This window comes from Octopus bimaculoides, chromosome 6, assembly GCF_001194135.2.
Source record: "Octopus bimaculoides isolate UCB-OBI-ISO-001 chromosome 6, ASM119413v2, whole genome shotgun sequence".
Taxonomy (NCBI): domain Eukaryota; kingdom Metazoa; phylum Mollusca; class Cephalopoda; order Octopoda; family Octopodidae; genus Octopus; species Octopus bimaculoides.
This window is the reverse complement of record NC_068986.1, coordinates 26,755,829-26,783,673: the sequence shown is the minus strand read 5'-3', so window position 1 is coordinate 26,783,673 and position 27,845 is coordinate 26,755,829. Positions and strand designations below refer to the sequence as shown.

The window sequence follows — 27,845 nt, the reverse complement described above, 5'->3', positions numbered from 1 at the left end:
CCATAAGTACATACATGCATACTCACATACATACATACACATGTACATATATATCATGAACTAACTATATTACTTTCTCAGATGCAGCACAGAATTTTGTCAGTGAACAGGTCGCGGTCTCAAAGCGACGAAAATATTTTGACAAATTAAATTTAAATGTTGAAGTGAATCTAACGGATTTTGTGTGTTATTTTAAATGGCTTATAAACACCTTCCACACTGCAATTGTTTTCGTTCCAACACACGATCTCAGATCAGGTCACTTGCTATGCAAGTGCATCTCCTAACACCTCGTTCAGAGATTTAACATATATATATATATATATATATATATATGTAAACGACAGGCTTCCACACAATTTTCAAATTCACTCAAGGCATTGGTCGGCCCAGGGCTATAGGAGAAGACACTTGCTGAAGGTGTTGTACTGTGGGACTGAACCCGAAACCATGTTGTTGTAAAACGAAAACCTAGTTTAATTATTTCTGCTTTAGTCTCTTTAGGTTGGTGGCTTGAAATTTAAAGACTAACCATCACTGTATTAAGAATCTATTCTCTTGATTTTTATCATTTTTTTTTTTTTTTTGTATCCTTCACCCTCATTTAATCCTAATCAAGCAAACTTCTCAAAAGCATTCTTGTTGTGACCTTTCTGTGTTTTTTTTTTTATGTCAAGGCCACATAGTCCAATGTAATGTCTCTCTTCTTATTTTTAATATGTTAGGGCGTGACCTGAGAGAAAATTTAGTTGCTATTTCTAACAGATTATCAGCATAGAGGGTTATCCCTTGTTTCATCATCATGATTTGACTTCCATGTTCCTTGCTGACATGGGTTGCACACTTTGGTGTTCCATGGTGATTGAAGTTATGGGGTTATGGGACCATCTCTAACTACTGCAGCTTTAAAATCCTATTTAGCAACAGATTCAGCCTTCAATGATTATGTTTCTATCTAGGGAAGTATAAAACTAGACAGTAATGTTTGAACTAAATTATTTAGAGTGTTTAGTCTTCACTATTAAAAGGTCATTTAGAGAGCTGAATTGTAGTATCTTTTAAGTTATTTGGCCGTGTCTGTTTGCAAGTATTATTTCAATCAACCAAATTTTTTTGTACTCTGTTTATGCAAAAGCATCTCTTGGTGATAGAATGGTTATTCATTTGTGAAAAAAGAAAATCCAAAGCATGACATCTACAAGAGAAAATGCTTAGCACATTTTATGTCAGGTAATGTGTGTTGATTATCCAAGAACTGTGTTAAGTGGTGAGATGCTGTGAAAGCCTTCCAGCTCCAGTTAACCCAGATATACAGACACTAAATGAGACCTATCTGTGTATGTGAAGGTGCATGGCTAGTGGTTAGAGTGTTGGGCTCACAATCATGAGGTAGTGAGTTTGATTCCCAGATTGGGCTGTGTGTTGTGTTTTTGAGCAAGACACTTCATTTCACGTTGTCATTGCCTCGGTGAGGCCCAATGTTATATATAAAGGTGAGCTGGTAGAATTGTTAGTACATTGGGCAAAATGTTTAGCAGCATTTCATCTATCTTTATGTTCTGGGTTCAAATACTGCCAGTGTCTGCTTTGCATTCCATCCTTTTGGGGTTGATAAAATGAGTACCAGTTGAACACTGGGGTTAGTTTAATCGGTTTAGCCCCTCCCTGAAATTGCTGGCCTTGTGCCAAAATTTGAAAACAATTATTGTATATAATGTATGTATGGTCCTTAATAAGGTTTGATTTAATGCACCACTCGACAAATTGTACAAGTTCACACCCTGTAAACAATTTTGTGTGGAAACATGCTGATGAAACAAAATTTATTTGAAACTTCAGAAACAGGGAGTGCTTAATGATAGTGAAAATAAAAAAATATAAATTTTTATTCTTAGAGAGTTGTAGTTTACAAAACTACAAAAATTGGTGGGTCAAATTTTATGATGATTTTCAAAATCGGTAGAACCACTGTTGCCCAACTATTTATGCAGCAAACTTGGGACCAAAGATGGTCAAGATTTATGGCTAGAAGCTAAATATATATATTTGAAATATAAAATAATCAATGAAGAGCAAAGCATGAAACTATGTTTATCAGATAGCAATTAATTTACTCCTTAAAATAGGTCTGTTTAGTCTTAATTTAGTTAAAGAAAAATAAAAGGAAAGTAAAGAACAATTACATTTAGCAAAGGCAGGTGCAAATTAATACTCAGTATTTTCATCATCCATTCTGAATCCCTGTGCTTCTTATATTGGTCTATTCATAGCTTTGATTAAATGCATGTTGTAGAGCAGTCATTTTTGAACAAAACCATTCCAAAAACATTAGGTTATGACTAAAACAACAAAAGAAATTAAAAGCAAAGTTATCAGAGGGGTAACGGATATCCTGCATGCAGATAAATTTATTCGTGAATCGTTGCCAGTGCCGCTGGACTGGCTCCTGTGCAGGTGGCACGTAAAAAACACCTTTTTGAGCGTGGCCGTTGTCAGTACCGCCTGACTGGCCTTCGTGCCGGTGGCACACAAAAGCATCCACTACACTCTTGGAGTGGTTGGCGTTAGGAAGGGCATCCAGCTGTAGAAACTCTGCCAAATCAGATTGGAGCCTGGTGTAGCCTTCTGGTTCGCCAGTCCTCAGTCAAATCGTCCAACCCATGCTAGCATGGAAAGCGGACATTAAACGATGAGGATGATGATATAGTGTGGTTTACAATGTGTTGCTTACCCTTTTTAAATGAACTGAATTAAGCTTTGTAAGTGTTTGACTGAAAGAAGATTAGAAGACTAAGAATGGTTGAAATTAAGAAATCAACTCATAAATAAAAGAAACCCTCGAATCCATCACTGTACACACACACACAGTCGCACATCTATGTATGTATGTACCCACACGTCTACATACATAGGTACACCATGATCTATACACACGCAGATGACGGTCGATTCCTATAAAAAACGTAAACAAAATGAAATATAGAAATATTGCATAGCAACATCTTTTGATGATGTCAGGCGAATCAAACATACTGTAGTTCGTTGTAGGATAAAAATAATATGTGCACTTGCTTATCAGGAAATCTGTAAGTTTTACTTTAAAAAAAAAGTTTTTTTTTTTTTAAGCATCACCATTATAGGTATTTATACTCTGGTGAAATTAAGAAATCAACTTTTATGCCAAAGAGGATGAAAATTAGGTGAACTTAATTGTGGGAAATTTAGAAGGCTTTGAAAAGTCTGGACTTGAGAGTGTGATGATGATGACAATAGATCACATTTGAGCAAACCCACCCAATCAGTGTTCAAACTATTGAATAATCTTGATAGTTTTTTTTTTTTGTATTTAGAATTTTGTTTTTAACTTTAAATATTTTCTGGATATCTTTAATTTTGTTAAATCATTTATATTGACTTTCATCCTATTTATTAAAATTCTTTGGTTCTTTTTTTCTTTCCAGCATGACTGTTAACGGAACGTACCGTCCTCGGTGCTTTTTTGATGTGGAGACCAATGGACGTGCATGTGAGTTTTAACTTTTTTAATCCATTGTCAGATTGATAATTAAGCATATTGTAAACACATTATAATTGGTGTTTCATTGTCCCAGTGGATGGACAAGAGTGTTGTTACTTTTAATTAGTCTAGATATCTCATTTGAAACCAGTGTGGCATTTTATTCTGTGCATTTTCAGGAATAAGACCTTTGATTACAATTGGAGATCAGACTGATCAAAACAATGTAGATGTACAAAGGGGTGCTGAAAAGTTCCTGGCTTTGGGTAAAAGAAAATACGATAGGATCAGTTAATTATGATTTGATTCACACACTTATTGCAGTGTTCCTTCAGATTTTCTAAGCCCTGTAAAAGAACTTGGAAGGTTGGGCCTCCAACCAAGCCTTTCGTGATACCCTTAGAGCCAAGAACTTTTCAGCACCCTCTCGTAAATGTTTAGATCTTTCATCTTTCATGATGGGATTAATAATTTGAAAAATCCTAATGGGCTTAACAGTTGATTTCAAATGCTTAGATATTTGCTAAGTTTTGAGTCTCTTAGATTTTATTAAATTTCTTCAGTTTCATGTAGCATCTGTACTTTATTTTCCTAACTGCCATGGCTCAAGAAAAGAGAATATAATTGACTAACTGACTTAGGTTTGTGGTTATTTTATATACCGCGGAGAATAATGGGTATAGTTGATTTGATGAAATTTGTAGCTGAACGAGGTAATGATCTAAATACTGTAAAAAAACACTCAGTCTGAATCAATCCCTCTCATTTTCCATGCTTGAATGTGTAAGACATTTTTCGCAAACATTAGATCAAATGTTTTTTGCAGCCTCCTATTACTAACTAATCAATCATAAAGTAGGCAGTTAACAGAGTAATGTATCTTTCGAGGAGCATGAAAAATATAGCAAGTTTTTAGCTCGTAGTTGTCCAACGTTTTAGCACTACATTCACTATAGTTATTAAGTAAAATAGTGTTTTCAGTAGCTATATTTTACTTGATATTTTTGAAATAGTATTTTCTCTAATGTTATGTGTTATTTCCCTTGCCAGACTTTATTATATATCCTTACTATGATTGTATTGTATTCATAGAAAGTCTATCATATTTATAGTATTCTACATTGTTGTTTCTTTTGATCTCTAGTCTGTTCTTAATATGCAAATGTATGCCAAGAACAAATAGTTTTTGTTTCACTCAATTGGCTTAAATAGGACAAACTGACATTGGTTTGGATGAGGACTAAAAAAAAAAACAAACAATTATGTGCATTAAATACAACCAGTAGTCTTTATTTAGTCAATAAACATCAAATGGAATTGAAAAATAGTCGCTCCATTTCCAACATTGCAAGGAGTCTATATTGAAACGAATTGATTATCAGGATTACATACTTTGCAGTGACTTAGAATAAACTGAAGAAACGAGAAAATTCAGTTGTTTTTAGATTGAAAGGAGCCAATGTATTGATTAACCAGAATAAACACATTAATCATGCATCTTCCGTTGATTTCCTTGAAATAAATATTTCAAAATATTGGATCAAACCACATTGGCTGATAGACAAAATCCAGCAGATTACTGTTCCTAAATCAAAAGATGAAATTGAAAAGTATTTGGAGTTTATAGCTACTATTGCTGGTTTGTATCAGAATTTGTAGACCTAGTGGAACTTCTTGTGGTAAAAGGAACTGTCTTTATATGAGGAATGCTTAAAGAATATGCATTAATGTTAAACAAAAGAACTTCTTACACAATACCTTATTTTGGAAACATTCTCTACCGAATGTGAAACAACTTTTATTGATGTTTCTGAATATGCCAAAGCTAGAACATCTCATAATGGAAAGCCCTGGATATGTTTGTCTATTTTCATTATCATCATCATTTAATGTTCATGTTCCATACTATAGTATTTAGAGAAACTGGAATGATATTAAATGTGAAACTTGTTATGTGATAGGAAGTACTGAAAAAAAAATCCTTCAAGCTTGATGCTGGTCATTAGTTGTAATTCATTTTTTCAAAGGCTCTTGATGTTTTCGGGCTAACTTCATAGTAGACTGCTGAGTGAGTTGTCATATTATCACTACAAGACAATTGCATTTTCATTCTTCATTATCGTTTAATGTCTGCTGGCATAAATAAGCTACTGATAAAATGGCAAAATTGTGTTGATAATTTAGGTGCATACATTGATTAACTGCATTGTTTTTTGTTGAGATAAAGTAAAATAAACTTTTAGTTCAAAATCGGACATTTCATTCTTAATGACCTGATATTTGCAACCATCTGTCTGTCTCATCATTTCCTTGGGAACTTGAAGTCCTTCTGTCTTGTGTGTTCACCTAATTGGTAGGTGATCAGGCTGCTCCAGGAGCCTTGATCTCTCCTCATTCTTTATACCATATTGATCTCTTCCATGTAAGCAGGAGAAGCTAACATGGTGTTGCCTCATATGTGTTCTAAAACTACCGTCTGCTAATCTGCAGGATCATAAACACAGGATTTCTCTTCATCTGCCAGCCTTGATGAAAGTTAATATCAAATTGTCATGACAGCAACTTTCATCTCATTCTGTCATGTTGTCCTGATTAGCTTAAGCTTAATTAATCTATTGCACATTCTATCTTCCTCAGTTACCTTATCTATTCAACTCTCTTCTAATAATATACCTCCATTACTGATCCCACAAGAATTTATACCTATGCTCTTTGCCTGTGAGGAGTCTAGCTGAGGCTCCCTTCCATCTTGTCTCTTGTACACAACACACATCTACCTACCTCACCTCTGGTCCAGCATCTCTATAATCTCACCTGACCTTCAGTTTATTTTTGCTGATGTCCAGACAGTTGAAGTTATCAGCTTTTATTTTAACACATATAACCTTCATATTCACTTAAAGAATCACATTACTGGAAAAAACTAGTGTAGACCAACTCCTTTTAGAATGTCAGTTTGTCAGACATTCTTCTGAAATGATTGTAGATGATGATCTTATCTTAAATAAGATTATTATTATTCCTGAACTTTATGCAAAAGTTCTTTTCACAACTTATCACACATTTGGATGTATAACAAACATTAAAGAAAGCAAGGGATTGTGTTTGGAGGTCTAATCTTGATAATAGAGATAATGAATAATTTGTGAAATGTGCTCTAAAATCAAATTTAAAGGCATCACTTGTACTAATAAGTGGTCTGAATCTCAGCTGGAAAGATTACATAGATACGATTCTATCACTTAAATCAAAGCCTTTTTATATTCCAGATCAATTGAAAAACAAGGAAATGTTTATTTCTCATTTTCTCTAAACTTGGCATTCCATTGACTTACAGTCTCAGACAATGGACCAGAATTCATTCAATTAAAGGTTTGATTAAATTGGCTTTGTTGCAAGAAAATTGAAAGTCCTTCCTATAGCATTGTTTTTCGATTGATCTCCTCCTGAAACATAAAAAGGCTTTGATTTGATTGATAGAATCCTATTTGTGTAATCTTTTCCAGCTGAGATTCAGGTCACTTATTGGTACAAGTGATGCCTTTAATAGTGCAGCAGTAAGAATTCTGCAGCCAATCGAATCTGCATTAAAAGTTTACAGTTCATGAATAGGAAATTTGATGAGTGTTTGCCAAAAGTTCTTTTCAACCACCACTGTTTCTCTGGTGTATGCAGGTTATCTACAGCTGAGAAATTACTGGGCTGATAATTAAGTTGCAGTAAATCTTTTTCATGAGGTTGGACATGTGCTTCATTACCTGAACAATATAATGAAATTTCCTGCATATGCATTCCTGCTGACAAGAGCACAGCCTAAATTAAAACACGAAGATGAAAAAGCTCAGCATAATTTCAATCACTTACCTTCTAATTAATTATCCATCTTCAAGCAATTCTGCTCATCATGAACTGACATTATTACTAATTATACCATTTCCTGTAGGGTTGCTACTTGATTGTATGATCTCCTGTATTAATGTTTATGACAAGTAAACATTGTGAATTTCTCTTACTACTGTCAATATTCAATCTTCAATGCTTTCCATACTGCCAACACTTCTAAATCATGTTAATCCTTACAGAAACTAAATAGGATAGTACAATATCATGACATAAGAGCTATAGAATCACAAAGGAAATTCTGAAGCTGCAAATGTGATTTAATCTTTTGCTGCTGGAGCAATAGTATACTTATAGTATTCTAGAAAGTGGCTAGTTTTATTCTCTAATGATCATCATTATTTTTGTTATTGACACCATCATCACAATTAACCCTTTAGTGTTTAAACCGACCATATCTGGCCCAAATATTCTACGTTTTATATTTGAACTAGCCATATCTAGCCTATTACACCTAACCTACATTGACATTCTAAAAATAAATAATCACATCATTGAAACCTCAAAGCTATAAGATAAGGCATGATTAATTCAAAACAATTTGAGTGAAAAAGCATTACATTTAGCAGTGTAATCTGAACATTAAAGGGTTAAGCATTAAAATATAGGAGTGTAGATAGTTCTCCCTCAACATTTTATTACTTTGACTAAATTTTAATATTCAACAACAAAGTCTACTTAGTCACTTTAATTACTGGCCTTTATGGATTTTTACAGATTAAAACAAAACAGGTAAATTAGATTTTCTTTTCATAGTTCATATGGGTAAAATTTTCTCTTGGAACTATATGACACTGAAGTCCCTTTTGTACCAGTTCTGCAATCCTTCATCTCTTTCTCTTTTTTATTATTAATCTAATGACTTAAAATGAAATAAATCCTTCAATGACTTTAAATAATTCAGGTTAGATATGTTATTTGTTTGAAGAACTATAGATTGTTTATTATTCTAAATACTGTTTAGAGCGGTGGTTCTTAACCCTTTTCTTTTTGTAGTACCCCTCTCCATCCCCTTTTATGTAGTTGTTATGCTAAGCGCCCACCTAAGTGGTGAGTGAAGCATCATGACTAACTAACTTAACATGGATGATAATTTATAAATTTTACATTTAAAATGGATTGTATAAGCTTTTAAACAGTGAAATGATAAATTAATGAAGACAAAAATTTACTTTATGCATTGCTAGTTAATGACTTCCTTGTGCCTGATGGGATCATTTTATTTTAATAACCATTACTAGTTTTATCATATATAATATAATTACTTCTATAGGTAAAATTCAGTATGTTAATTATGTTACCTCACCACCTTGTCACCACCCCCTGAAGCCTAACACCCTCTTTGATATGCCCATTTGAGGGCAGTACCGCTTACGTTGAGAACCTCTGGTTTAAAGTAACACTAAATCAAAACTTTTGACTTATTTTTGATAATTATTTAATTGGTAAATTGATATTGCACTGATTTTCATTTACACTAATTTTTTACACATGAAATTTATATCAGTTTAGAAATGGGAAGTTGTAATGATTGTGTCTTTCTGAGAAATATATCGGCATAGAGGAAGTGAAGTGGTATGACTGGGAATCTAAACTGGGTCATGGGCTCAGCTCCTTAGGGACTTAGCTCTACTATACAGTACTTGCCATAGTCTTTGATCACACAACAAAAACAGTGCTTTTTTTTTTTTTACTCAAAAAACATAACTAATGTTAGACTGGGAAACTGAGTGAATGTTAACATTTACATAGCTTTGCCATCATTGTGCTCCAGTGCCTGTATGATGTAGTTCTTGGACCCATCAAATCCTGTCAAACCATCCATCTCGTGCCTGCATGGAACATGGATGTTTAAAGATGATGATGATGATAATTGTAGAAATTTAAAAGACAATTTATTCAGCACTCTTGTAAAGTTTGAACTAGTGGTTCCTAAATAGTTTGGTGCCATGAACTCAATACCAGTGCCTTTTAGGCTCATGCTATTAAAATCATCCAGAATAATACTTTATATGAAGATAATTTCACAATAAATTAGAAACCAATAGAAATTTCTTAAAAAAGATTGATGCATGTACTTGCCTCTGCTCTACCATCTCCAAAATATCTCCAGACTTATCTTTCTTTATGCCATATTGTTAAAAGATAAGTCTGTTAACCAATGTTAATAGTGCCAGCCTTAAAGACTTGTGCTTGAAAGAAATGGAAGAGTTTTTATTAGCGATGGTGATAGGTAGATTGGTTTATAGTCATCTTTCAGATACAGAAAGACAGATGTCAAGCGATTTACATGTCCACCACCACTGGAAACATTTATTCCTTTCAGATGCAAAACTTGAAGGCTGCCAATGTTAATATTGGTGTGATGAAAGGATTTCTGGAAAGATTGCAGAAATATTAGAGTACATGCAATTAAATGTGTGCTATGATGACAAAGTATATAAAAAAAGGGGGAAATGAAAGGGAACCAGTGTTAAGAGTTCTTCTGATGGGCAAAGAACACTGGTGATGCAAATTCTTTTGTGTAGATAACAGCACTGGAGTAGGTAGAGTAGGCATCTGATGATAGAGAAATTGTGGTAGTTAAAGAATATGTGACAGAATAATTAAATTTAGGCCTATCACAGATGACACGACAGTGACGGTGATTTTGTGCATGTTCCACTATCAGGAATGACAGACGAGTAAAAAGTGCATTTCTGTGTGGCCCTCTTCTAAGACTACCTCAGTAACAGATGGCATCAATCTTGTTACAAGGGTTAGTGACTTCAATAAACATGTTGGGTAATAACATACTCTGCTATATGTGGAGGCCAGGTACAAGGAATGAAAAGAGATCAAGGCTCATGGAGTCCTGTGAAGCAAATATCTTAATTATTTGCAACACAATTGTCATGAATCCAGGCAGCCATTGATCACTTGAGCATGTGAGCCAAGTGGACTTTATACTCACCAGGCATAAGATAGACAGTGTTTTGTGAATATTATGTCTTTCTCTGCTGAAGAATGTACTATTCAACATAGATTAATGACCTCAGGATAAGGGCTGAACAGACTCAAAGACAAACAAAGGAAGGAAGGTATGGAAGCTGAAAGATCCCTCTACTATATGTAACTTTTTGGGAGCATTATGTGATGCCTGTGATATGAAAAAAGGGAATTGATAAGCTTCCATTAATGGATGATAACAAGGAGAGAAATTGAAATTACAAGATGTGTTATGTTGATGAGAGGTTTGAGGTGTTCCAGAGTGTGAGGCACTGTACCTGCATGAATCGGAACAACCAAATCGAAAATGAAAAGAGTGGCACTGTGCTGGAGATGACCTATCCAGTCCATGCTGGCATTGGGATGGGGGTAAAATGATGATGGTGATAAAAATTCTTCCATCCCATTCCAGGGATTGGCACCAGCTTCAGATTGTTTCTGTGTATTATTATTCAATTTATTCAGTATTTAGCAAAGAATATTTTTAAAATGGACCAAAATGGATGAAAGAAATTGTAAAGGAAAATAAGAAAATAAAGTAGTAATAAGAGAAGATATGTAAAGGTTTCTTTTCAAATATACATTGGCATAAGGGTTGGGGAAGAGAATGCATAGTTGATTACATTGATGCTAGTACTTGGCAAGGATGGAAAGGAAAGTTAATCTCAGCAAGATTTGAAGTAATAACATACAGGATGTAACTGAAAAGTGCGCTTTTTTTTTTTTGCACTTCTAACAGTTCTGTCTCCTCATCATGGCCATAAAATATAATTTGTGTTAATTAACCCTTTTGTTACCATATTTCTGTTAAGATGCTCTGTGTTTCTTTCAATTAAGTTTAAATATAACAAAGAATTTTGTAAAATCACTTAGTTATCATTAAGCTAATGTTAGGAACATAAATTGTGACTAAGGTTTGGTGGAAGATTTTAATTCAGAACTTATGAAAACAAGACATTTGTACTTCAGAGCCAGAGCCGGTTTCAGCCAGGTTGGTGTCAAAAAGGTTAAATCTCGAGAAGGTCAAGCATTACTAAAAGTTGGGAAATAAATCCTTTTTAAAAAATTTTTTTTTTTTTATCGTTTTGTCAGATGAAGTGGAGAAGCACACATGGCTCCTTTTTCAGGGTTTTTGAGACTTCTGTGGGGAAGGATGATATCTTCCAATTGGGGTTGTGGCCCAAATAATTGCAACAGAGTGAACTTTGCTATAGTTACCCAGGGGCCAAAATGGTGATGATAGTTGATGTTTTATATCTGCCACTCTAATTTTTTAGAATAGTAATTCTATTAGTAAGAATGCAAGAGAGCAGATTAATATGTGAATCACTTGGCAATTTACTTGCTACATAACATTGTACTCTTGGACTATAAGTTTGATCCTTATTACTTATATGAAGGTATATCTTGAAAACAGATATTTAAATGTCCCCGTAGGGTTTGTGCCTCTGTTTGTGCATGTATTTGTATGTTTACATGTGTAAGTACAAGCATTTTCTAAACAATAACTTTTGAGTGTCAAATGTAAAGTGCAAGAAACTTGATATATTAAAGATAACAAAAAAAAAAAATAATGGTAGGAAATTATTACAAAAAAACCGTTTTAATTACACCACCATTTTTTTTTCTAATGTTAATTCCATACTGGTGAATGATGTTTGTATAATACTGTGTGAACCACTTTAATCCACATATGGTCTTTGCAGATGTGTATGTATGTATACAGTACATATAACAACAATTTTTTTTTCATGTTTCCACAACTAGGGTTGTTTATGTTTTGCAAATTCTACACTCATATGCATGCATGTGTGTTTATATACACACATATATACATACGTGTGTGTGTGTGTGTGTGTGTGTGTATTGAAACCGTTTTCTAACACTATCTACTCAGCTGTGAATAGAGTATTGCACTTAAATTTTAGTTTGGCAGACTGAAAGAAGTGGGAGTAATGTGCCAGCAGCATACATAATAGTCTGCGTAATAAGTAGACTAATAATGTGTGGTATTTATGTGTGTGTGCTAATACTGGGGCATCAATATGTCTTTGTACCCGAGAATATCGTGTGTGTGTGTGTAATATATATATATATATATATATATATATATATATATATGAATATTGCAAGCTTTGTAGTGTTTTTTTTTCTGCTTGCTGCTTTGTAACATAATATGTACTATCTGAAGTATGGCTATTTGCAGAATGAGAGAAGATAAAGCAAAAGGATAAATTTAGTGTGTCTATATTGGCCTCAGCGTACAAAAAGTTTTATCAATATTCATTAACAAGAAAATATTTTGTGTATGTTTGCAAGATGTTTTCTCAAATCTTTGAGTTTACTCCTACATAACACGATGTTATAAGAATTGATATCATTCCATTCACTTCTTGCTCTCTTAGGGTTGAAACTCTCCAGGATCTCCTATATCTGACTATGTTAGCTTCTCACAAAATCATAAAAAGGCAAATGTTGTTATTGTCTGTTACAAGACATTATTTTTAGCAAATGGTGATATACATCTATTCATAATTGCAAACTGTGTCTTTATATTGGCAATAGGAGACAAAGGTTTTAGTTCAAATAGGAGGATAGAAACTGATTTAAATTGTAGTTTAACTATATACACTTGTGGTTTAATGTTTGTTTTGTGACTTATTTAATGAGAAGTAAAAAAGAAATTGAGGAATGGAAATTTTTATTTTGCAGTGGGTCGCATCGTGGTGGAGCTTTTTTCTGACATCTGTCCCAAGACATGTGAAAACTTTAGAGCCCTCTGTACAGGTAATTGTTTCTTTTTTTTGCTTTCCATGTTATTTCATTATCAATGTTCATTACACGTTCATAGAATTGTTTATTGTCTTGTACTTCTAAAGAGTCCATTGTCATTCATTTTGTTTGTGTGTTTTAATCATTTCGTTTCTAGTGTAGTTATTGTATTGGGTTGCCAGATAAATTCATTCTATTTTGAATAACTCTCCATCATCATATGTCTGAAAAGAGGTAAAATTTATTTCAATTTCAAAAATAACAAAAAAAAATAAAGGAAGAATGGAGATTCAAAAAGAACCATAAAAACACTACATACAGTAAGATTATTTTTCACATTAATTCAAATAACATTGGAAAAGATAAAAATAAACGAAAGAAAAACTGATTAAATTTATTTCACAACACAATATTATAAAATATTAAACATATGTGGTGTTTTCAGTAATTAATTAACTTTATTATTTTTCAGGGGAAAAGGGTTTAGGGCAGAAGACTGGAAAACCTCTTCATTATAAAGGAATCCTTTTCCACCGAGTTGTTAAAGATTTTATGATACAGGGAGGTGACTTCACAAAAGGTAAGAAAACGTTTCACCATGTTCACCATAAATTTGTTTTCAGCTTACACTAATTGTTTGTGAAACTCACTCTATGTTGTTAGCTTTTGATCTAAACTAATTATTTTATTAAGCATTGAATTTTTGCAATACATGAAAATATGTAATATTTTTATAGTAACCATTAATACTTGGAGAGAAAAATTGTCACTCTCATTTTCTTATTTATATTTTACATAATATCACTTTTGGAAATGAATATAAATTTTAGAATTTCTGTGGTTTACTTATTGTAATTCTTTCATTACTTTTGTGAAAATACTTTCGTTTTAGTAATTAGAATTAGGATTAGACTGTAAAATTCCTAAATATCAGCAACTTTTAGGGTTCAAGATGTCTTTATAATGAATTTTCCATTGCTGAAGAAGCTTATTTTTTAATGCATTTATTATATAAATGTGTACATCATCTAATGTCTGTTTTCCATGCTGGCATGGTTTGGACAGTTTGACAAGTGCTCATAAGGCCAGGAACCACACCAGGCTCCATTGTCTGTTTTGGCATCATTTCTAAGGCTGGATGCCCTTTCAACACTAACCACTTTACAGAGTATATCGGTTGCTTTTTATCTGGCACTTACACCATTTTTTTTAACGTGGCAACAGTGCTTTTTGCGTGGCACCAGTGCTTTTTACGTGGCACCAGTGTTTTTATGCAGCGCCAGTGCTTTTTACGTGGCACTAGTACTTTTTACGCAGCACCTTCTATTTATTCACATTATTTTGAATTAATCCTGCATTATCTCATAGATTCAAGATTTTGATGGTGAGATTGTTGGTTTTTAGAATGACATGGTAGGGTAGGAGGGAGAGGCTGCATCTGGCTGTTTTGAATGTCAGACAGAATATTTGGGCCAGATATGGCCATTTTAATTGCTAAAGGGTTAATCATGGTTCTGCTTGATCAAGGCTAACATGGGACTAAGCAGCAACAAAATCCCATGCAATAGCTGATGTATTACTAGCAGATTTATTGGTAATAATTTTGTGAGTGGTAGATGGAAAAAAAGAACATTATTTATTTTATCAAAACACATAAGAGGCACCTGTGCCGGTGACACGTAAGGGATACCCATGCGGGTGACACGTAAGGGGCACCTGTGTTGGTGAGACATAAGGGGCATCCGTGCCGGTGACGTGTAAAAGATGCCCAGTACACTCTGTAGAGTGGTTGGTGTTAGAAAGAGCATCCAACCATAGAAACCACGCCAAAACAGATTGGAGCCTGGTGCAGCTCTCTGGCTTACCAGTTCCAGTTAAGCCATGTAACCTATGCAAGCATGGAAAACAGGTGCTAAATGATGATGAAATTTGAACAAATTTAAATTAGACACTTATATAAAATGGCCATCTTTGTGTTAATATAAATTTAGCAGTTTATAACAGCTATTTTACGAAGGAGTTAAATATGAATAAATAAAAATGGTGGTGTTAAGTTCCTAAAAATCTGTTAACTTTTTGTTTAGGTGATGGTACTGGTGGAGAATCTATATATGGAGGAGTGTTTCCTGGTACGTATTTGCTGGTATGTAGTTTGGTGATTTAATATGGCTTGCATTGGCCTGGTAGGTGTGCCTGACTAACTAATATATATATATATATAATTTTAAAAGCTTTAAAATTTTTGCTTTTATTTTCATTTTTTTTTTTGTGTGTGTGAGTGAGCACATGTGAAAAATAATTGAAATATAATCAAGTCAAAGTGAATGGGTTTTTTTTATATTTATTATTATTTTCAGATGAGAATTTTATCCTGAAACATGATCAGAAATATCTTCTTTCTATGGCTAATCGTGGAAAAGATACAAATGGATCTCAGTTTTTTATGTAAGTTTCTAATTTCTATTTTACAACGATATATTTGCACAAATTAAGGGAAGTGGCTTTGGCCAAAATATATTTGTTGTACCATGGTGTCTTATTAAAAATATATAGAAACCAGTTTGTTAATGTTATATATGCCTGTTCATGTATATATTTAACTGCTGAAGATTAGGTCTTGGTTATTAATTAGTTGTAAGACAAGCAAATAGTTTGTGTGCAGTTTAAGCAATGGCAAAGTAGGAGTAGTGGGAGAAGGGGAAATGTTTGATGGAAGGCCTATGTTACCATCTAGTTCAGAGAGACAAAGACTATTACCAGTGGTTGAAGCAGCAGTGTATTTATGACATAGTGGTTAGAGTGGTTAGTTTTATAGATGTGTTGAGAAAATTTCTGTGTGCATATAGCAACAGCACCACCAGGTGTGTGAGGTATACATTAGCTTCACAGAAAGCTAGCAACTGATTGGAGCTAATTTTCTAGCTGTGGTAAAGAATCTTAGTGTTACAGATGTAGTTTTGGCAGTGTTTAAATGTAAAAATCACCAGCAGAGATTGTGTGCCCTGACATTGGCAGTGATTTTAATGGTTTGGAACTAATGATAATGAAGTAATAATTGTTTACCTTTGTGATGAAAAATCAAAGAAGTCCTTTCTTGGAAATGAAATACAGCATTGCATGTTTTCATAGATTTGGATAGGTTCTTGTAGTGTGATGAAGATTGAAAAGTTTTGTAAGGGAGGTGCTAGTTCTAGAAGTTAACAGAAGGGGCAGTTTGAAGTTAATAGAAGGGATTTTCTTAGACCAATCACATTATTGGGTTGGGTAATTGGAACTTTCCAACTTGGTGACTATGTACATGTGAGGATGAAAGAGATTGAATGAAGGAGGGTTTGGGAAGACCAGTGTGTCAAGTTGAAGGCAAAATTGGTAAAATATGTAGCAACTTTATCAGAAGACTTCTTGCAGAGCCATCATGGTTCAGAAACGACAGGTAGGACAATTCTGAAAAGTTAGTAGTGGCCTTAATGAAATGATTCTAGAAAACCCAGCTGCAATTTGGGAGGCAGGAGAAATTGCAGGTTGTGCACTGGCATCTTTTGGTTTCCTAATAACTATCTTGCATGTGTTTGTAAATGCCTCATGTTGAATGCAGTAGTGTTGTATACTTGTCCAGCTGGTATGTGTGAATTATTTGAAATGTTTTGATTTATATGTTGTATTTGGTAGTATCTTAGTTGGAGTTTTTTAGAGGGACAGTTGCTGATGTTTAACTGCTAGACTACTGAATGCATGATCATGAGTTCAACTCTTATGATTGTGTTGTCCCTCTGATCAAGGTAACTAATGCTGTTTGCTCCAGTTTGCCTGATAAGATAAAAAATTGCACACCTCTCCTACCTCATGGTAAAAGGTTCACAGTAAATTGAGCATTTAAGGGTGCTAACATTAACTCCAACAAATAAACTCTCCTATCATCCATGCAAGCATAGAAAAATGTATGTGAAGCAGTAAAAAATAATTCTATTTAAATATACAGTAGAGTTCCACATACATGATACACTAGGTCGAAAAACATTAACTGAGCTTATCTAATTATAACGGAAATATAAAAGAGCAAATATAGCAAAAGCAGTTACAACAATAATTACATATAGTACAATAGATATATCATACAATGATCACAGTTCCAAATATAAACTTGTCTCCTCATATATATATATATATATATATATATATATATATATATACATACACATACACACACACACACATATAGTTTCAATTAGAGTAGAAGGCTCATATTTATCTATTAAGCTGCTCTAGGAAAAACTTTTCTGAATCTGGTTGTGTAGGTTTGAATTCACCTGTAGTGATAACTAGATAACAGTAAAGACTTACAGTTACATTTTCTCCATGTGTTTTGTTTTTTTTCTGTTCTTCTAAGTACATCTACTGCCTCTACTTCTCTGTAACTCCCTCCAAACACTCACAAGTAGATGTTGCAGTATCTGTCATCTAGCAACTATCTCATCTCGTGTTACTTTTCTCTGAAGTTATCAGCTTCAGTGATCCAAATATATTTAATTCCTCTTCGCTCTCACATTCCAACCACACAATCACCATTGGTGTAGAGGCCAAATTGTTAACCATTTTTATTGTCCACACCAATTAGTTTTATCATTTACTTATATCTCTATCTCTGAACAGTGTACATATTTGTCATTCTTTCTCACCTCTCAAACTAACTTTTGTCCAGCCAATACAATCTTAGTCCACATTAAAATCTAATTATTACCTAATCAAAGCAGCCCACTCTCAGTTCTAAACTTTGGTAGTATGTGTGCATTGCTTCTGACTCATATGACAGCTGATATCACTTGCTTAGATATGCCCCTCCATATTCTTCACACGCCCAAAGCCCACAATACCAAAACCCTGCAGTAGTTCACTTGCAGCGATACAGAGGAAGAACACTGCCTACAACACTTGAAGGAAGTAACCCACCGTTTCCACCTGGAATGAGTTCATCCATCAGCGTGAAATCTGCAAGATAGCCATCAAGAGAGCAAAAGATGTCTTTGCACATCACATGGCCTGCAAGTTTCCTATTTCCTATATTGCAACTGAGCTTTCAGGACCTTGGTCAAGATGATCTCTACTAACTTTGCAGAATCTCCTACCTGTTACTCCTCAACCAAGATAGCTCTGTAAGTAGCTCTCCTTCTGATGAAGCCACAATATTTGCTGCCCATTTTGCTTCCACTTCCACACCGCACATGCAACAAGGCACCTCCCTAGACAATAGCTGTGACACAGTATTTTCAAATATTCTCAAATCCTGCATTCCTCTGCTGGCTCTTTGTTTTTTTTGCCTGAATTATTCAGACTTTCTGTTACTTGGAAATTGCCCCTTGTCTTATAGAAAGGCATGGCAACTACTGATGAATTGTCTTCACTTATAGCATCTCTAAAGTGATAGGAATAGTTGTAAACATAAACCTTTTTCACACCTAAAATCTCTTTCCCATTCAGTGACTACCATTACAGCTTTTGTTGAGCTACATCTACTGAAGACTCTCCTAGCATATCACACGCCACTGGTCTCTCAACCTTGAAAACTTCCAAGAAGACAATGTTGTTGTTTTTGACATAAGCAAAGCCTTCAATTGTGTGGCAAGCAGACCTCCTGAGTTGTCTGCCTATGGCCTTTATCTGTCTTTCATTGCTTAGATTGAAGGTTGTAGTTCAGATTGCTTCATTGCAGGATGCACTAATGGATCTCTTTACCTGAAATTTTTTTCATTTCTGGTTTACCTATAAAGTTTTCTGTCACTGCTCCATTGCAGCATATGTTATGGAAGTAACCCACGTATGGATCCCATCTGTTTCTTTTCTCTTGCATCTGTTCCATGAATGTATGATCTACATTTTATGAACCCTGGTGGGACCCAAAGTTCAGGTATTATTCCCATAATTTTCTTTCCATGCATTAATTAGCTCCTTAACACAAACTCTTATGCATATGTTACCACCATTAATTGTTTTTTAGCCTTCCACACTCACAGGTGCTGTCACATGTAACCTAAAACATTTCAGGTTCTGCATGTGCTGCTTCGATGAACAAAGACTTTGAAATCCTTCTCCATTGGGTATACGACAACTTGATCTCATTATCCATATTGTCTCACTGCCCAAACCTTATACTGAATATTTTACTCAATTTTTCCTCTGTAATTGATTTCCTGCTCCTATGTATATTTGTCCTTTATATCCCATCATCTTTTGTCAATGTGTAATCTGTTTCTTGGTTGGTTATAGATCTTAAATGTCTTCTAAAGTGCCCAGGAGGAGTCTTAATTTAAATAGGGATTCATACACAGTATGAGTAATCGAGGAAGGCAAGATGATTGGAGGAGGTATATAGGTATCTAGTTCTTAGCAGCAGAGGCTGTCAAAGTAGCAATAGAAGAGGCACAGGGGAGGGACAGGTATCAGTAAAAAATCCTAAATGGAGCATATACACAAGACCTGTCAAGTCAAGTGATATCATAGTCATGGCCGATGATGGTGTCATGTAACTGGCGCCTGTGCCTGTGGTATGTAACAAGCACCCTTCGAACATTGGGCCTTATAGAGGCCATGCTTGAGATGACCCGTCAAGCCAAGTGAAATTGTAGTCATGGCTGATGCCAGTGTTACATAACTGGCACCTGTACTAGTGACATGTACAAAGCACCCATTACATTCTTGGAGTGGTTGGCATTAAGAGGGGCATCCAACTGTAGAAACCATGCCAAATCAGATTAAAGCTTGATGTAGCCCTGCAATTTACCAGTTTCAGTCAAACCGTCTAACCCATGCCAGTATGGAAAGCCGACACTAAATGATGATGACACCAGGCTATAGGGCCTATCTTTGGCCTCAAATCTGCCACAAATTTGTGAGACAGTGATTGAAATTGAATAGTCTCATTTAGAAGTGGTCTAGGATAATTTTGTACTAAGTACTGTCAGTATCCAAGATACAGGAGAAGCATCCCAGTTGAATTGCACTTAAGCTTTGTAGAAGTTCATCGACTTGATCGAAGCTGAGAGATGAGGCTATTAGACCTTTTGGTGAATACTACTTTGGTAATATATCATTTCAGGATTATGAAGATTTGTTTTTGTATTTGTGTGTGTTTGTGTGTACATGTGTTAATACTCAGTTTCATTGTCTTCTCTTTTTTTTTTATTCATATTTCCAGAACAACAAGAAATTCACCACATTTGGATGGGTAAGTTTTCTGACCTGTTATATTCAAGTAATGAATCTGTAACATATATTTTGACATGTAAATGAGCATTTTTACGTTATTAATTTAATTCTTTATGCTATATTGAATTACAGTTGGACAAAAGCAAAAACGTTTGTATCAACTTCAGCTGTTTATTTAGAACATTTTCATCATAATTCTTGCAAAGGTTATTACAGTTGTCTCTAGTTTTTCTTTCCTCAGATAATTAGCAAGTAGTAGCTGAATGTTAAATGTACTATAACATTTTATCTCAAGCCTAGTCATTAATATTTTATTTTGACTATCATTGAAGATGTGTGCTTTTTCTACTTGATGGTTGATTGGTTAGTATTAAGATGCATCCATGTTTTAGATACTGCAACCAACAATTCAAGCCAATATCCACATTTTGTAAAATCATTCAATCCGTGTTCACATGAAGCAAAAGACCTGTAAAAATCTCTTGATATTGCGACAGGAAAATGACATCAAAAATAGATTCTCTAAGTCTGTGATTTTCTTTTTATTTAATCATAAATTACAAAGTAGTGTAATGCCTTTATGATAACTAAATTTGATAAGGTTTTATGTTGAAGATTTAAGAATGAAAATAGGATTTGTGCATAGACAATGAATCATGATTTAGCTGAAGTTTCTACCTTCCTTTTTCTCCTTCTCGTTTTATAGGGTTCATGTTGTATTTGGTCGTGTGATTAATGGAACGGACGTTGTTTGCCAGATAGAGAATGAGAAGACAAACAGTCAAAGCAGTCCTTTAGAGCAGGTCAGAGTGGCTAACTGTGGAGAATTGGTGTTGCAGATGAAGCCGAAAGGTAGTGTATAATACTACTATTCTTTTTAAGATTTGCTTTTTAGTAGAATGATTCTTTAGGTTATCTTTGAATTTATAATGAATAAATTTGTGTGCTGTAAGTGGAGTGTGAATTTTGACATTTCAGGCACACAGAGTTAACTTCTGATTTTGAATCTTATAAACCAGGGGTTTTCAAACTTTTTGACTTGCGGACCCCTTTATATTTCAGGCTTTACCTTAGGGACTCCCTTATAAACGCTTAGGAAATTTATACATAAATATTTGCTTAAAATAACATATATTTTTACATTTATTTATTTAACAGTATTTAACAAATAGGTTTATTGTCAATTAAAAGATTTCGATTAAAAAACATATATAAAATCAAATTGCCCATAAAAAGTATTAGCTGTCCAAGGACCCCCTGTCTTGTCCTTGCGGACCACAGTTCTAAAAGCCCTGTTATAAACTGTTTCTAAGATATTTTTCTGTTTCTGTACAGCCCTTTGTCAGCTATTCTATATAATATTCTTTGTATTTCTGTGATTAGCTAAGAAGAGACGACACGAGTCAGAAAGTGAATCAGTTTCCTCATCAGGATCCTCTTCAGACTCTAGCTCTTCAGCTTCAGAAAGTGATACTGAAAAGAAAAAGAAGAAATCAAAGAAGAAGAAGAAGAAATCAAAGAAGAAGAAAGAGAAAAAAAAGAAGAAAAAGAAAGACTCAAAGTAAGTTTCTTTTTATCCCCCTTCTCCTTCATAAAAGAAATAATAGTTTCTTTTTTCGTATTCTTCATGTCTGTCTTTATATCTTTGTAATAGTTTTGAAATTCTCGGTGTTTATCTCCAATGGTATTTAAAGACTTAGTTTTCTGTTGGGATAGTAAGAAAATTGCCATAACTTCCTAAGATGATTCATTAAATGAAGTTTTTAATATCCAGATAAGCATTCTAGGTTTTGAAAGGTAGAAAATTTTTCTGTTCAAAAATGGTTCTTTTGCTTGATATATAATTAGGTGAACTCTTATTTGACAACCCTAATATAGTTTTATTTGTCATTTGATTTTGAACAAACCTGATCAATTGGCAGAGTCTTTAAAGCATCAGAGTGTTGTGGTATTTGTTCCAGCTCTCTGCATTCTGAGTTCAAATCCTGCCAAGGTTTTTCTTTGCCTTTCATGTTTTTGGATTTCATAAAGTATCAACCTTCTCTTTGCATTGTAGGTGTTTTACTGATGCAATTCTCTCTCCTCACATTCTGTCTGTTTTACTAGATCAAGTGTAGAAGGGCTGAGAAGGTGTCTATGCCTCCTTGCCAGTACATGAGCACCTAAAACAATCAATAAGAGCATAGTATGTGATACCGAGTCATCCTCAGTTGTGAGTGATAGTTGTAGTCTAGGTTATTTTCCAACAATAATTACTAGCAGTTTTCAACCTTTCTACAGCTGGAAATGGGTGCTACAGCCCTTCCCTATAGCAGCTGAATAATACCATTTCTGTCTCTTTAAATCGAGGGATACATAAGAACAGAGAGCCGTGTTATTTACATAGAATTTCTTGCATGCAAGAATTTTATTAATGTATAAGTTCTGATAAAACAATATCTAAATTTGCAGAGCAATTGAACCCATTCTTGTATGGAATAAAAAACTTAATTTTTTGTCTGCATAATTTAACATTAAAAAATATATTAGAATGATTAATGTGAAATCACTACTTGTAGCAATTTTTATTCATTTATTTCTATGTATTCTATTCCTTTGTATCTTCAAAATCAAGAAATACACAGGAATGAAGGGTTGTCATCCACTGTTAAACCAACTGTTGTCACCCAACATCTATTTTTTTTCTTTTTCTTCAAAGGAACTTCATATGAATATGAAAAAATAGATGTAGCTGGTTTTAAACTAATGACTGTATAAGTGCTTAGTAATTCAGCTCCATACTAGAATTATTTTTCCTAAAAGATAAGTTCCTTGAAGTAATGGAAATAAAACAACTTTTGTAAATATATCCATCAACATCAAAAGTTTTCAACATTTACTTCATAGCAGAATTGCTAGCATGGCGGGCAAAAAAATGCTTAGCGGCATTTCATCTGTCTTCACATTCTGAGTGCAAATTCCACTGAGGTCGACTCTGCCTTTCATCCCTTTCAGGATTGATAGAATAAGAACGAGTTGAGCACTGGAGTTGATGTAATCGACTTACCCAACTCCCCCAAAATTGCTGACCTTGTGCCAAAATTTGAAATCAATATTGATATCTTCAGTTGATGTTTTGTTTTCCTTTTGTTAGTCACTCATATGCTATTGAAATACTAGATAGGAGGGAAAGAGAATATAAAGATGTAAATTATAATGTAGTGACAATTTTTCTCTTGTTCCTAGAAATGATGCTGAATCGGATTCGAAAAAGGACTCTGCTCAAGTTTCCTCTGTGCGGCCTGAAGAGATACCTGATGTTCCAGCACCCAAATTTCTCTATCGAGGCAACCCTCAGTTGCAAGATAAATCCAGGTTAGTATTTCGTTATCATCATTGTATTTACGTAGTTAGTTAGATGTCATTACATTCTGAGATCAAATCCTGCCAGGTCAGTTTTCCATTTCATCCCTCCTGGTTTGATGAATTAGTCATGATCACATTCAATTCCCTTTCAAAATTCTGGCCTTTTTACCAATTTAAAAAATCATTATTATAGTGTTTTATTATATTTGATATGCATAAGGCTCTGAGCTGGCAGAATTGTTAACACATAGGACAAAATGGTTAGAGGCATTCCTTCTGGTTCTTTACATTCTGAGTTCAAATCCCACCAAAGTCAGCTTTGTATTTAATCCTTTCAGGGTAAATAAAATAAAGTACCAGTCAAGTACTGGGGGTGAGAGTAATTGACAAACTCTTTCATCTAAAATTGCTGGCCTTGTTCTAGAATTAAAAAGAATTACATCTGATATATATGATATGTAAATTATTACAGTACTTCATCTGAGTTAGCTAATTACTGTTCTAACACTTTGGCACCACCTTCAATTATATCTGATTCTCATTCTTATTTTGTTCTATTGCATCAGTACGTTTTAGAAGTATTGGCATTTTGCCCAATTTTATCACACTTGGACAATGTAATATCTCTTCAGAATTTCTTTCTTTTCTCATCTTGAAAATGGTGAAATTGTTTATCTAAGTGTTTCTACATCTGTTAGAAGTAGAAAGTGATCAACTTCTATTTGGAAATAATGCAATTGTCATCGACAGAATACCTATTTGAAATATGAAATTTTGCCTGTTTTCAAGTAAGAGTTGGTCCTCTGATTTGTTTAGGATTGGAGTAATTCCAAATATGATCTTAGAACGTGAATACCTGCTCAACCCATGTCAGCATGGAAAGCAGATAGAAGAGTGATGATAAATGTGATGATGATGGTGTAAGTGGTTGTGGTGTTGATGATGAGTGTACTTTATTTCAGGAATTCTCCAGTTCGTGGAGAAACACACAGGAAATATCCAGATTCCAACTACAAAGGCAGAGGCACAAAATATTCTAGCACTGGTCGAAAAATCAAGGGTCGTGGAAGTTTTGTAAGTTCATCCTTTGTTTTTCTTTTTTTTTTTCTTTTTTTTTTTTTGTGATTTCACACAACACCTGTTTCTAATTAGTTCAAAATTTTAATCACCTGAAGATAATCCTCTATAATTGATAAATCATATCTTTTGACACATGTAAGATGATCATAGACTAGATATATTTTGGAACTTTTTTGATCTAATCAACGGAACAGCTTGCTTGTGCAATTAACATGCAAGTGACTGAGCATTACACACACATGTACTCTTAAAGTAGTTCTCAGTGAAATTCAGTGTGCACAGAATGTGAAATGGTGGGCCCTTTGAATTACAGGTACAACTACAACTCATTTTTGCCAGCTGAGTGAACTGGAGCAATGTGAAATAAAAGCATCTTACTCAAGAACACAACTCACTACTGGGAATCGAACTCATGACCTTATGGTTGTTAGCCAAAAACCCCAACCACTAAACCAAGCATCTTCATTCACAAATTTACATACTCCCTCACTGAATATACCTTCAGCTAAGGAGTGAGAAAAGTTGTCTTGCTTAAATCAAATGATAGCGTTAGATTTAGATTCCAAAGATAGGTAAGAAAATTCACCTGTTAATCATTTAACCACAACTGGCCTTCATGTAATCAGTTCACATGAATTAAGGGATGAAAATATTGACTATTACTCACAAAAAATTTATATTGATATTAACTGTTTGCCAAAATGCAGTGACTGTAGATTTTGTGTTACTAGAATCAGTAAAGTACATTATTTTTTATTGCATGTTTTTGGATCACGGTATCTTTATTTTGGTTTAATGTTATATTTCTTGTAGCGTTTCCGGTCTCGGAGTAGAGATGGTAGCATTACTCCGCCACATTGGCGTCGGGAACTGGATAGAATCCGCCAGGTAGATAATGGTGTGAAGACTGTTGCAGCTGCTAAAGAGAACACTAACAGTGCTCGTTGGTTGAAAGGAGATAAATTGGATTCAACAGGAAAGGAAATCAGCAACTCCACCCGCTGGGTGAAGGGAGATACACTAGAGTCAAACCGACAGAAAAATTCTGAGAATCCAAGCCGGAATCGTGAGAGCACTGATCACGATGGTTGGCGTGTTCATAGCGAGAGTAAGGACAGAGACAGGGAGGCAGACGACTGGAAGAAAGACAGTCGTCGAAGCAGCAGCAGAGATCGTCGGAATCGGAAAAAAGAGCAGAGTAAAGAACAATCAAGTCGAGACAGAGACAGAGATAGACAGCGTGAGCGTGAATCTGATCGATCTAAGAGACAAAGTGTAGAGAAAGGCAGTGAGTCCAAGAGGAGTCATTCACCATTGGAGAAGGAACGTACAAAGGATTCTCATTCTCACCGTGATGCTGCCCATCCTGATTCATCCAAATCTAATAAGGTTGCTGAAGAGAGCAGGTTTGTACTTTTCTCATATTCTTGCACATCATCATCATCATCATCATCATATCTGGTTATAAAATATAAAAAAAAAGTTGTCCGTCCTTTTCTGGAGGAACCTAATTTAATACTTAATACAATTATCTTAATTCTTTAGTTTATCCTCATGTTGGCATGCCTGCATGATTAAGAAGTTTGCTTCACAATTATAGGGTTTGGGATTCAGTCTCATTGTGTGACACCTTGGGTGGGCAAATTGTTTTCTGCCAGTGTTTCACATTGACCAGAACCATGTGAGTAAAATTTGGTTGACAGAAACTATGTAGAAGCCCTTTTAAAGGGCTATTGTTGTTCTTGGACAGAAGACCTATTTTAACACCACAACTGGTACTTGGGTACCTTTAGTGGAGTCTAGTCAAGCTAGGTCTCTGTCCTGAGGATAACTTCTTCACTTCCTCTACCTAGCCTTGGAGGCCCTGAAAGTATCACGGATACTACCCTTCCTCCTCTGAGTTAGTCATAAAAATATTTTAAAATGTTAGCATGGGAAAATGGATGGTGTACAATCTAAAAATGATTGTAAAACATTTAACTTTGTTAATAAGATGGAATCACATTGCATGACTTATTTTAAAAAGTATAGTTTGCCTAAGGTCTTTTTAAGTCTATAAAAAAAAAAAAAAGAAATAGTGCTAACTAACAATATTTACTTTTAAAGAATCAGTGATTCTTTTCCAAATCCCTAAAGCCTTTTTGAATAGATAATTTTCATACAAATACATACATCAATACAGCATTCTTAATTATATGCACTGTTAGATAAAACTTGATCATACCTGTATTGCAGTCACTACTGTTGAACAATACTGATTACTTAGTGTATTATACTAATTATTACTAAGCCAACTATTTAACCCTTCAGTATTTAAACCAGCTATATCCGGCCAAATCCAGCCAAAATATTCTACCTGTTTTATGTTCAAACTGGCCAGATCTGGTTTCTCAATTCTACCCTATAATGTCATTCTAAAAAATTAACTGTTGCCTCATCAAATTCTCAAAGTTACAAGATAATGCATGCTTAATTTGAAACAATGTGAATAAATAAGCATTACTTATGACAGACTAATGTGAATTCTAAAGGGTTAACATATTTAAAAAAAAATAAACTGATTATTTCATTGTTTATCATCATCATTAAATTTTTGTTTTTTTCCGTAGTTGCATTAGCTGGATTTTCAAATTTTGATAGTTGTTTAGGAGAGTGGGTTATATATCTTTAGATATACACCTAACTTTCCTACATTAAATTGGAAGAGAACTGAACGCAGAAACTCCAAATTGATCAACAACAACAAATATTTATTGTTCGGTGGAAAATAAAACAGCTTCTAATTGTCCGGTTTTAGAGTAGCCTGAAATGTAGATGTACGGTTCTTCGAGCTGGTGTCGTTATAGAGACAACTTGGTTCAACCACACTCAAAAGGGAGAGCTTGCTTAGACGTCTTGCTTGGTCGCTGTCTGCCTTGGTAAGAGACAGTCTAATAGCGGGAACGCTTCGATGTTGAAACCCACGCATGCGTCGTTAAGGATTCAGTAGCGGTGCCTATGCTTTTTGGCGCCAATATGACGTCACTACAATGGCTCCCCCTTG

The 27,845-nt window shown here is 34.4% G+C and overlaps 1 protein-coding gene across 5 annotated transcripts in view; it reads left to right on the top strand.

Annotated features, from left to right (window-relative positions):
• The window catches only part of LOC106881822 (peptidyl-prolyl cis-trans isomerase G), a 53,586-nt gene that overhangs the window by 3,567 nt on the left and 22,174 nt on the right, over positions 1-27,845 (top strand). For 3 of the 5 annotated variants that reach the window (XM_014932335.2, XM_052968666.1, XM_014932334.2), the window contains exons 2-12: positions 3,462-3,526; positions 13,118-13,192; positions 13,650-13,757; positions 15,262-15,306; positions 15,535-15,622; positions 20,367-20,396; positions 21,084-21,229; positions 21,761-21,938; positions 23,603-23,731; positions 24,685-24,796; positions 25,616-26,208. In XM_014932335.2, the coding sequence (XP_014787821.1) occupies positions 3,463-3,526; positions 13,118-13,192; positions 13,650-13,757; positions 15,262-15,306; positions 15,535-15,622; positions 20,367-20,396; positions 21,084-21,229; positions 21,761-21,938; positions 23,603-23,731; positions 24,685-24,796; positions 25,616-26,208 (1,568 nt within the window). In that variant the 5' untranslated portion in view covers position 3,462. Of the gene's footprint in view, positions 1-637; positions 643-3,459; positions 3,527-13,117; positions 13,193-13,649; positions 13,758-15,261; positions 15,321-15,534; positions 15,623-20,366; positions 20,397-21,083; positions 21,230-21,760; positions 21,939-23,602; positions 23,732-24,684; positions 24,797-25,615; positions 26,209-27,845 lie in introns of those variants that run through there. The other 2 variants (XM_052968664.1, XM_052968665.1) reach the window with 2 other exon arrangements.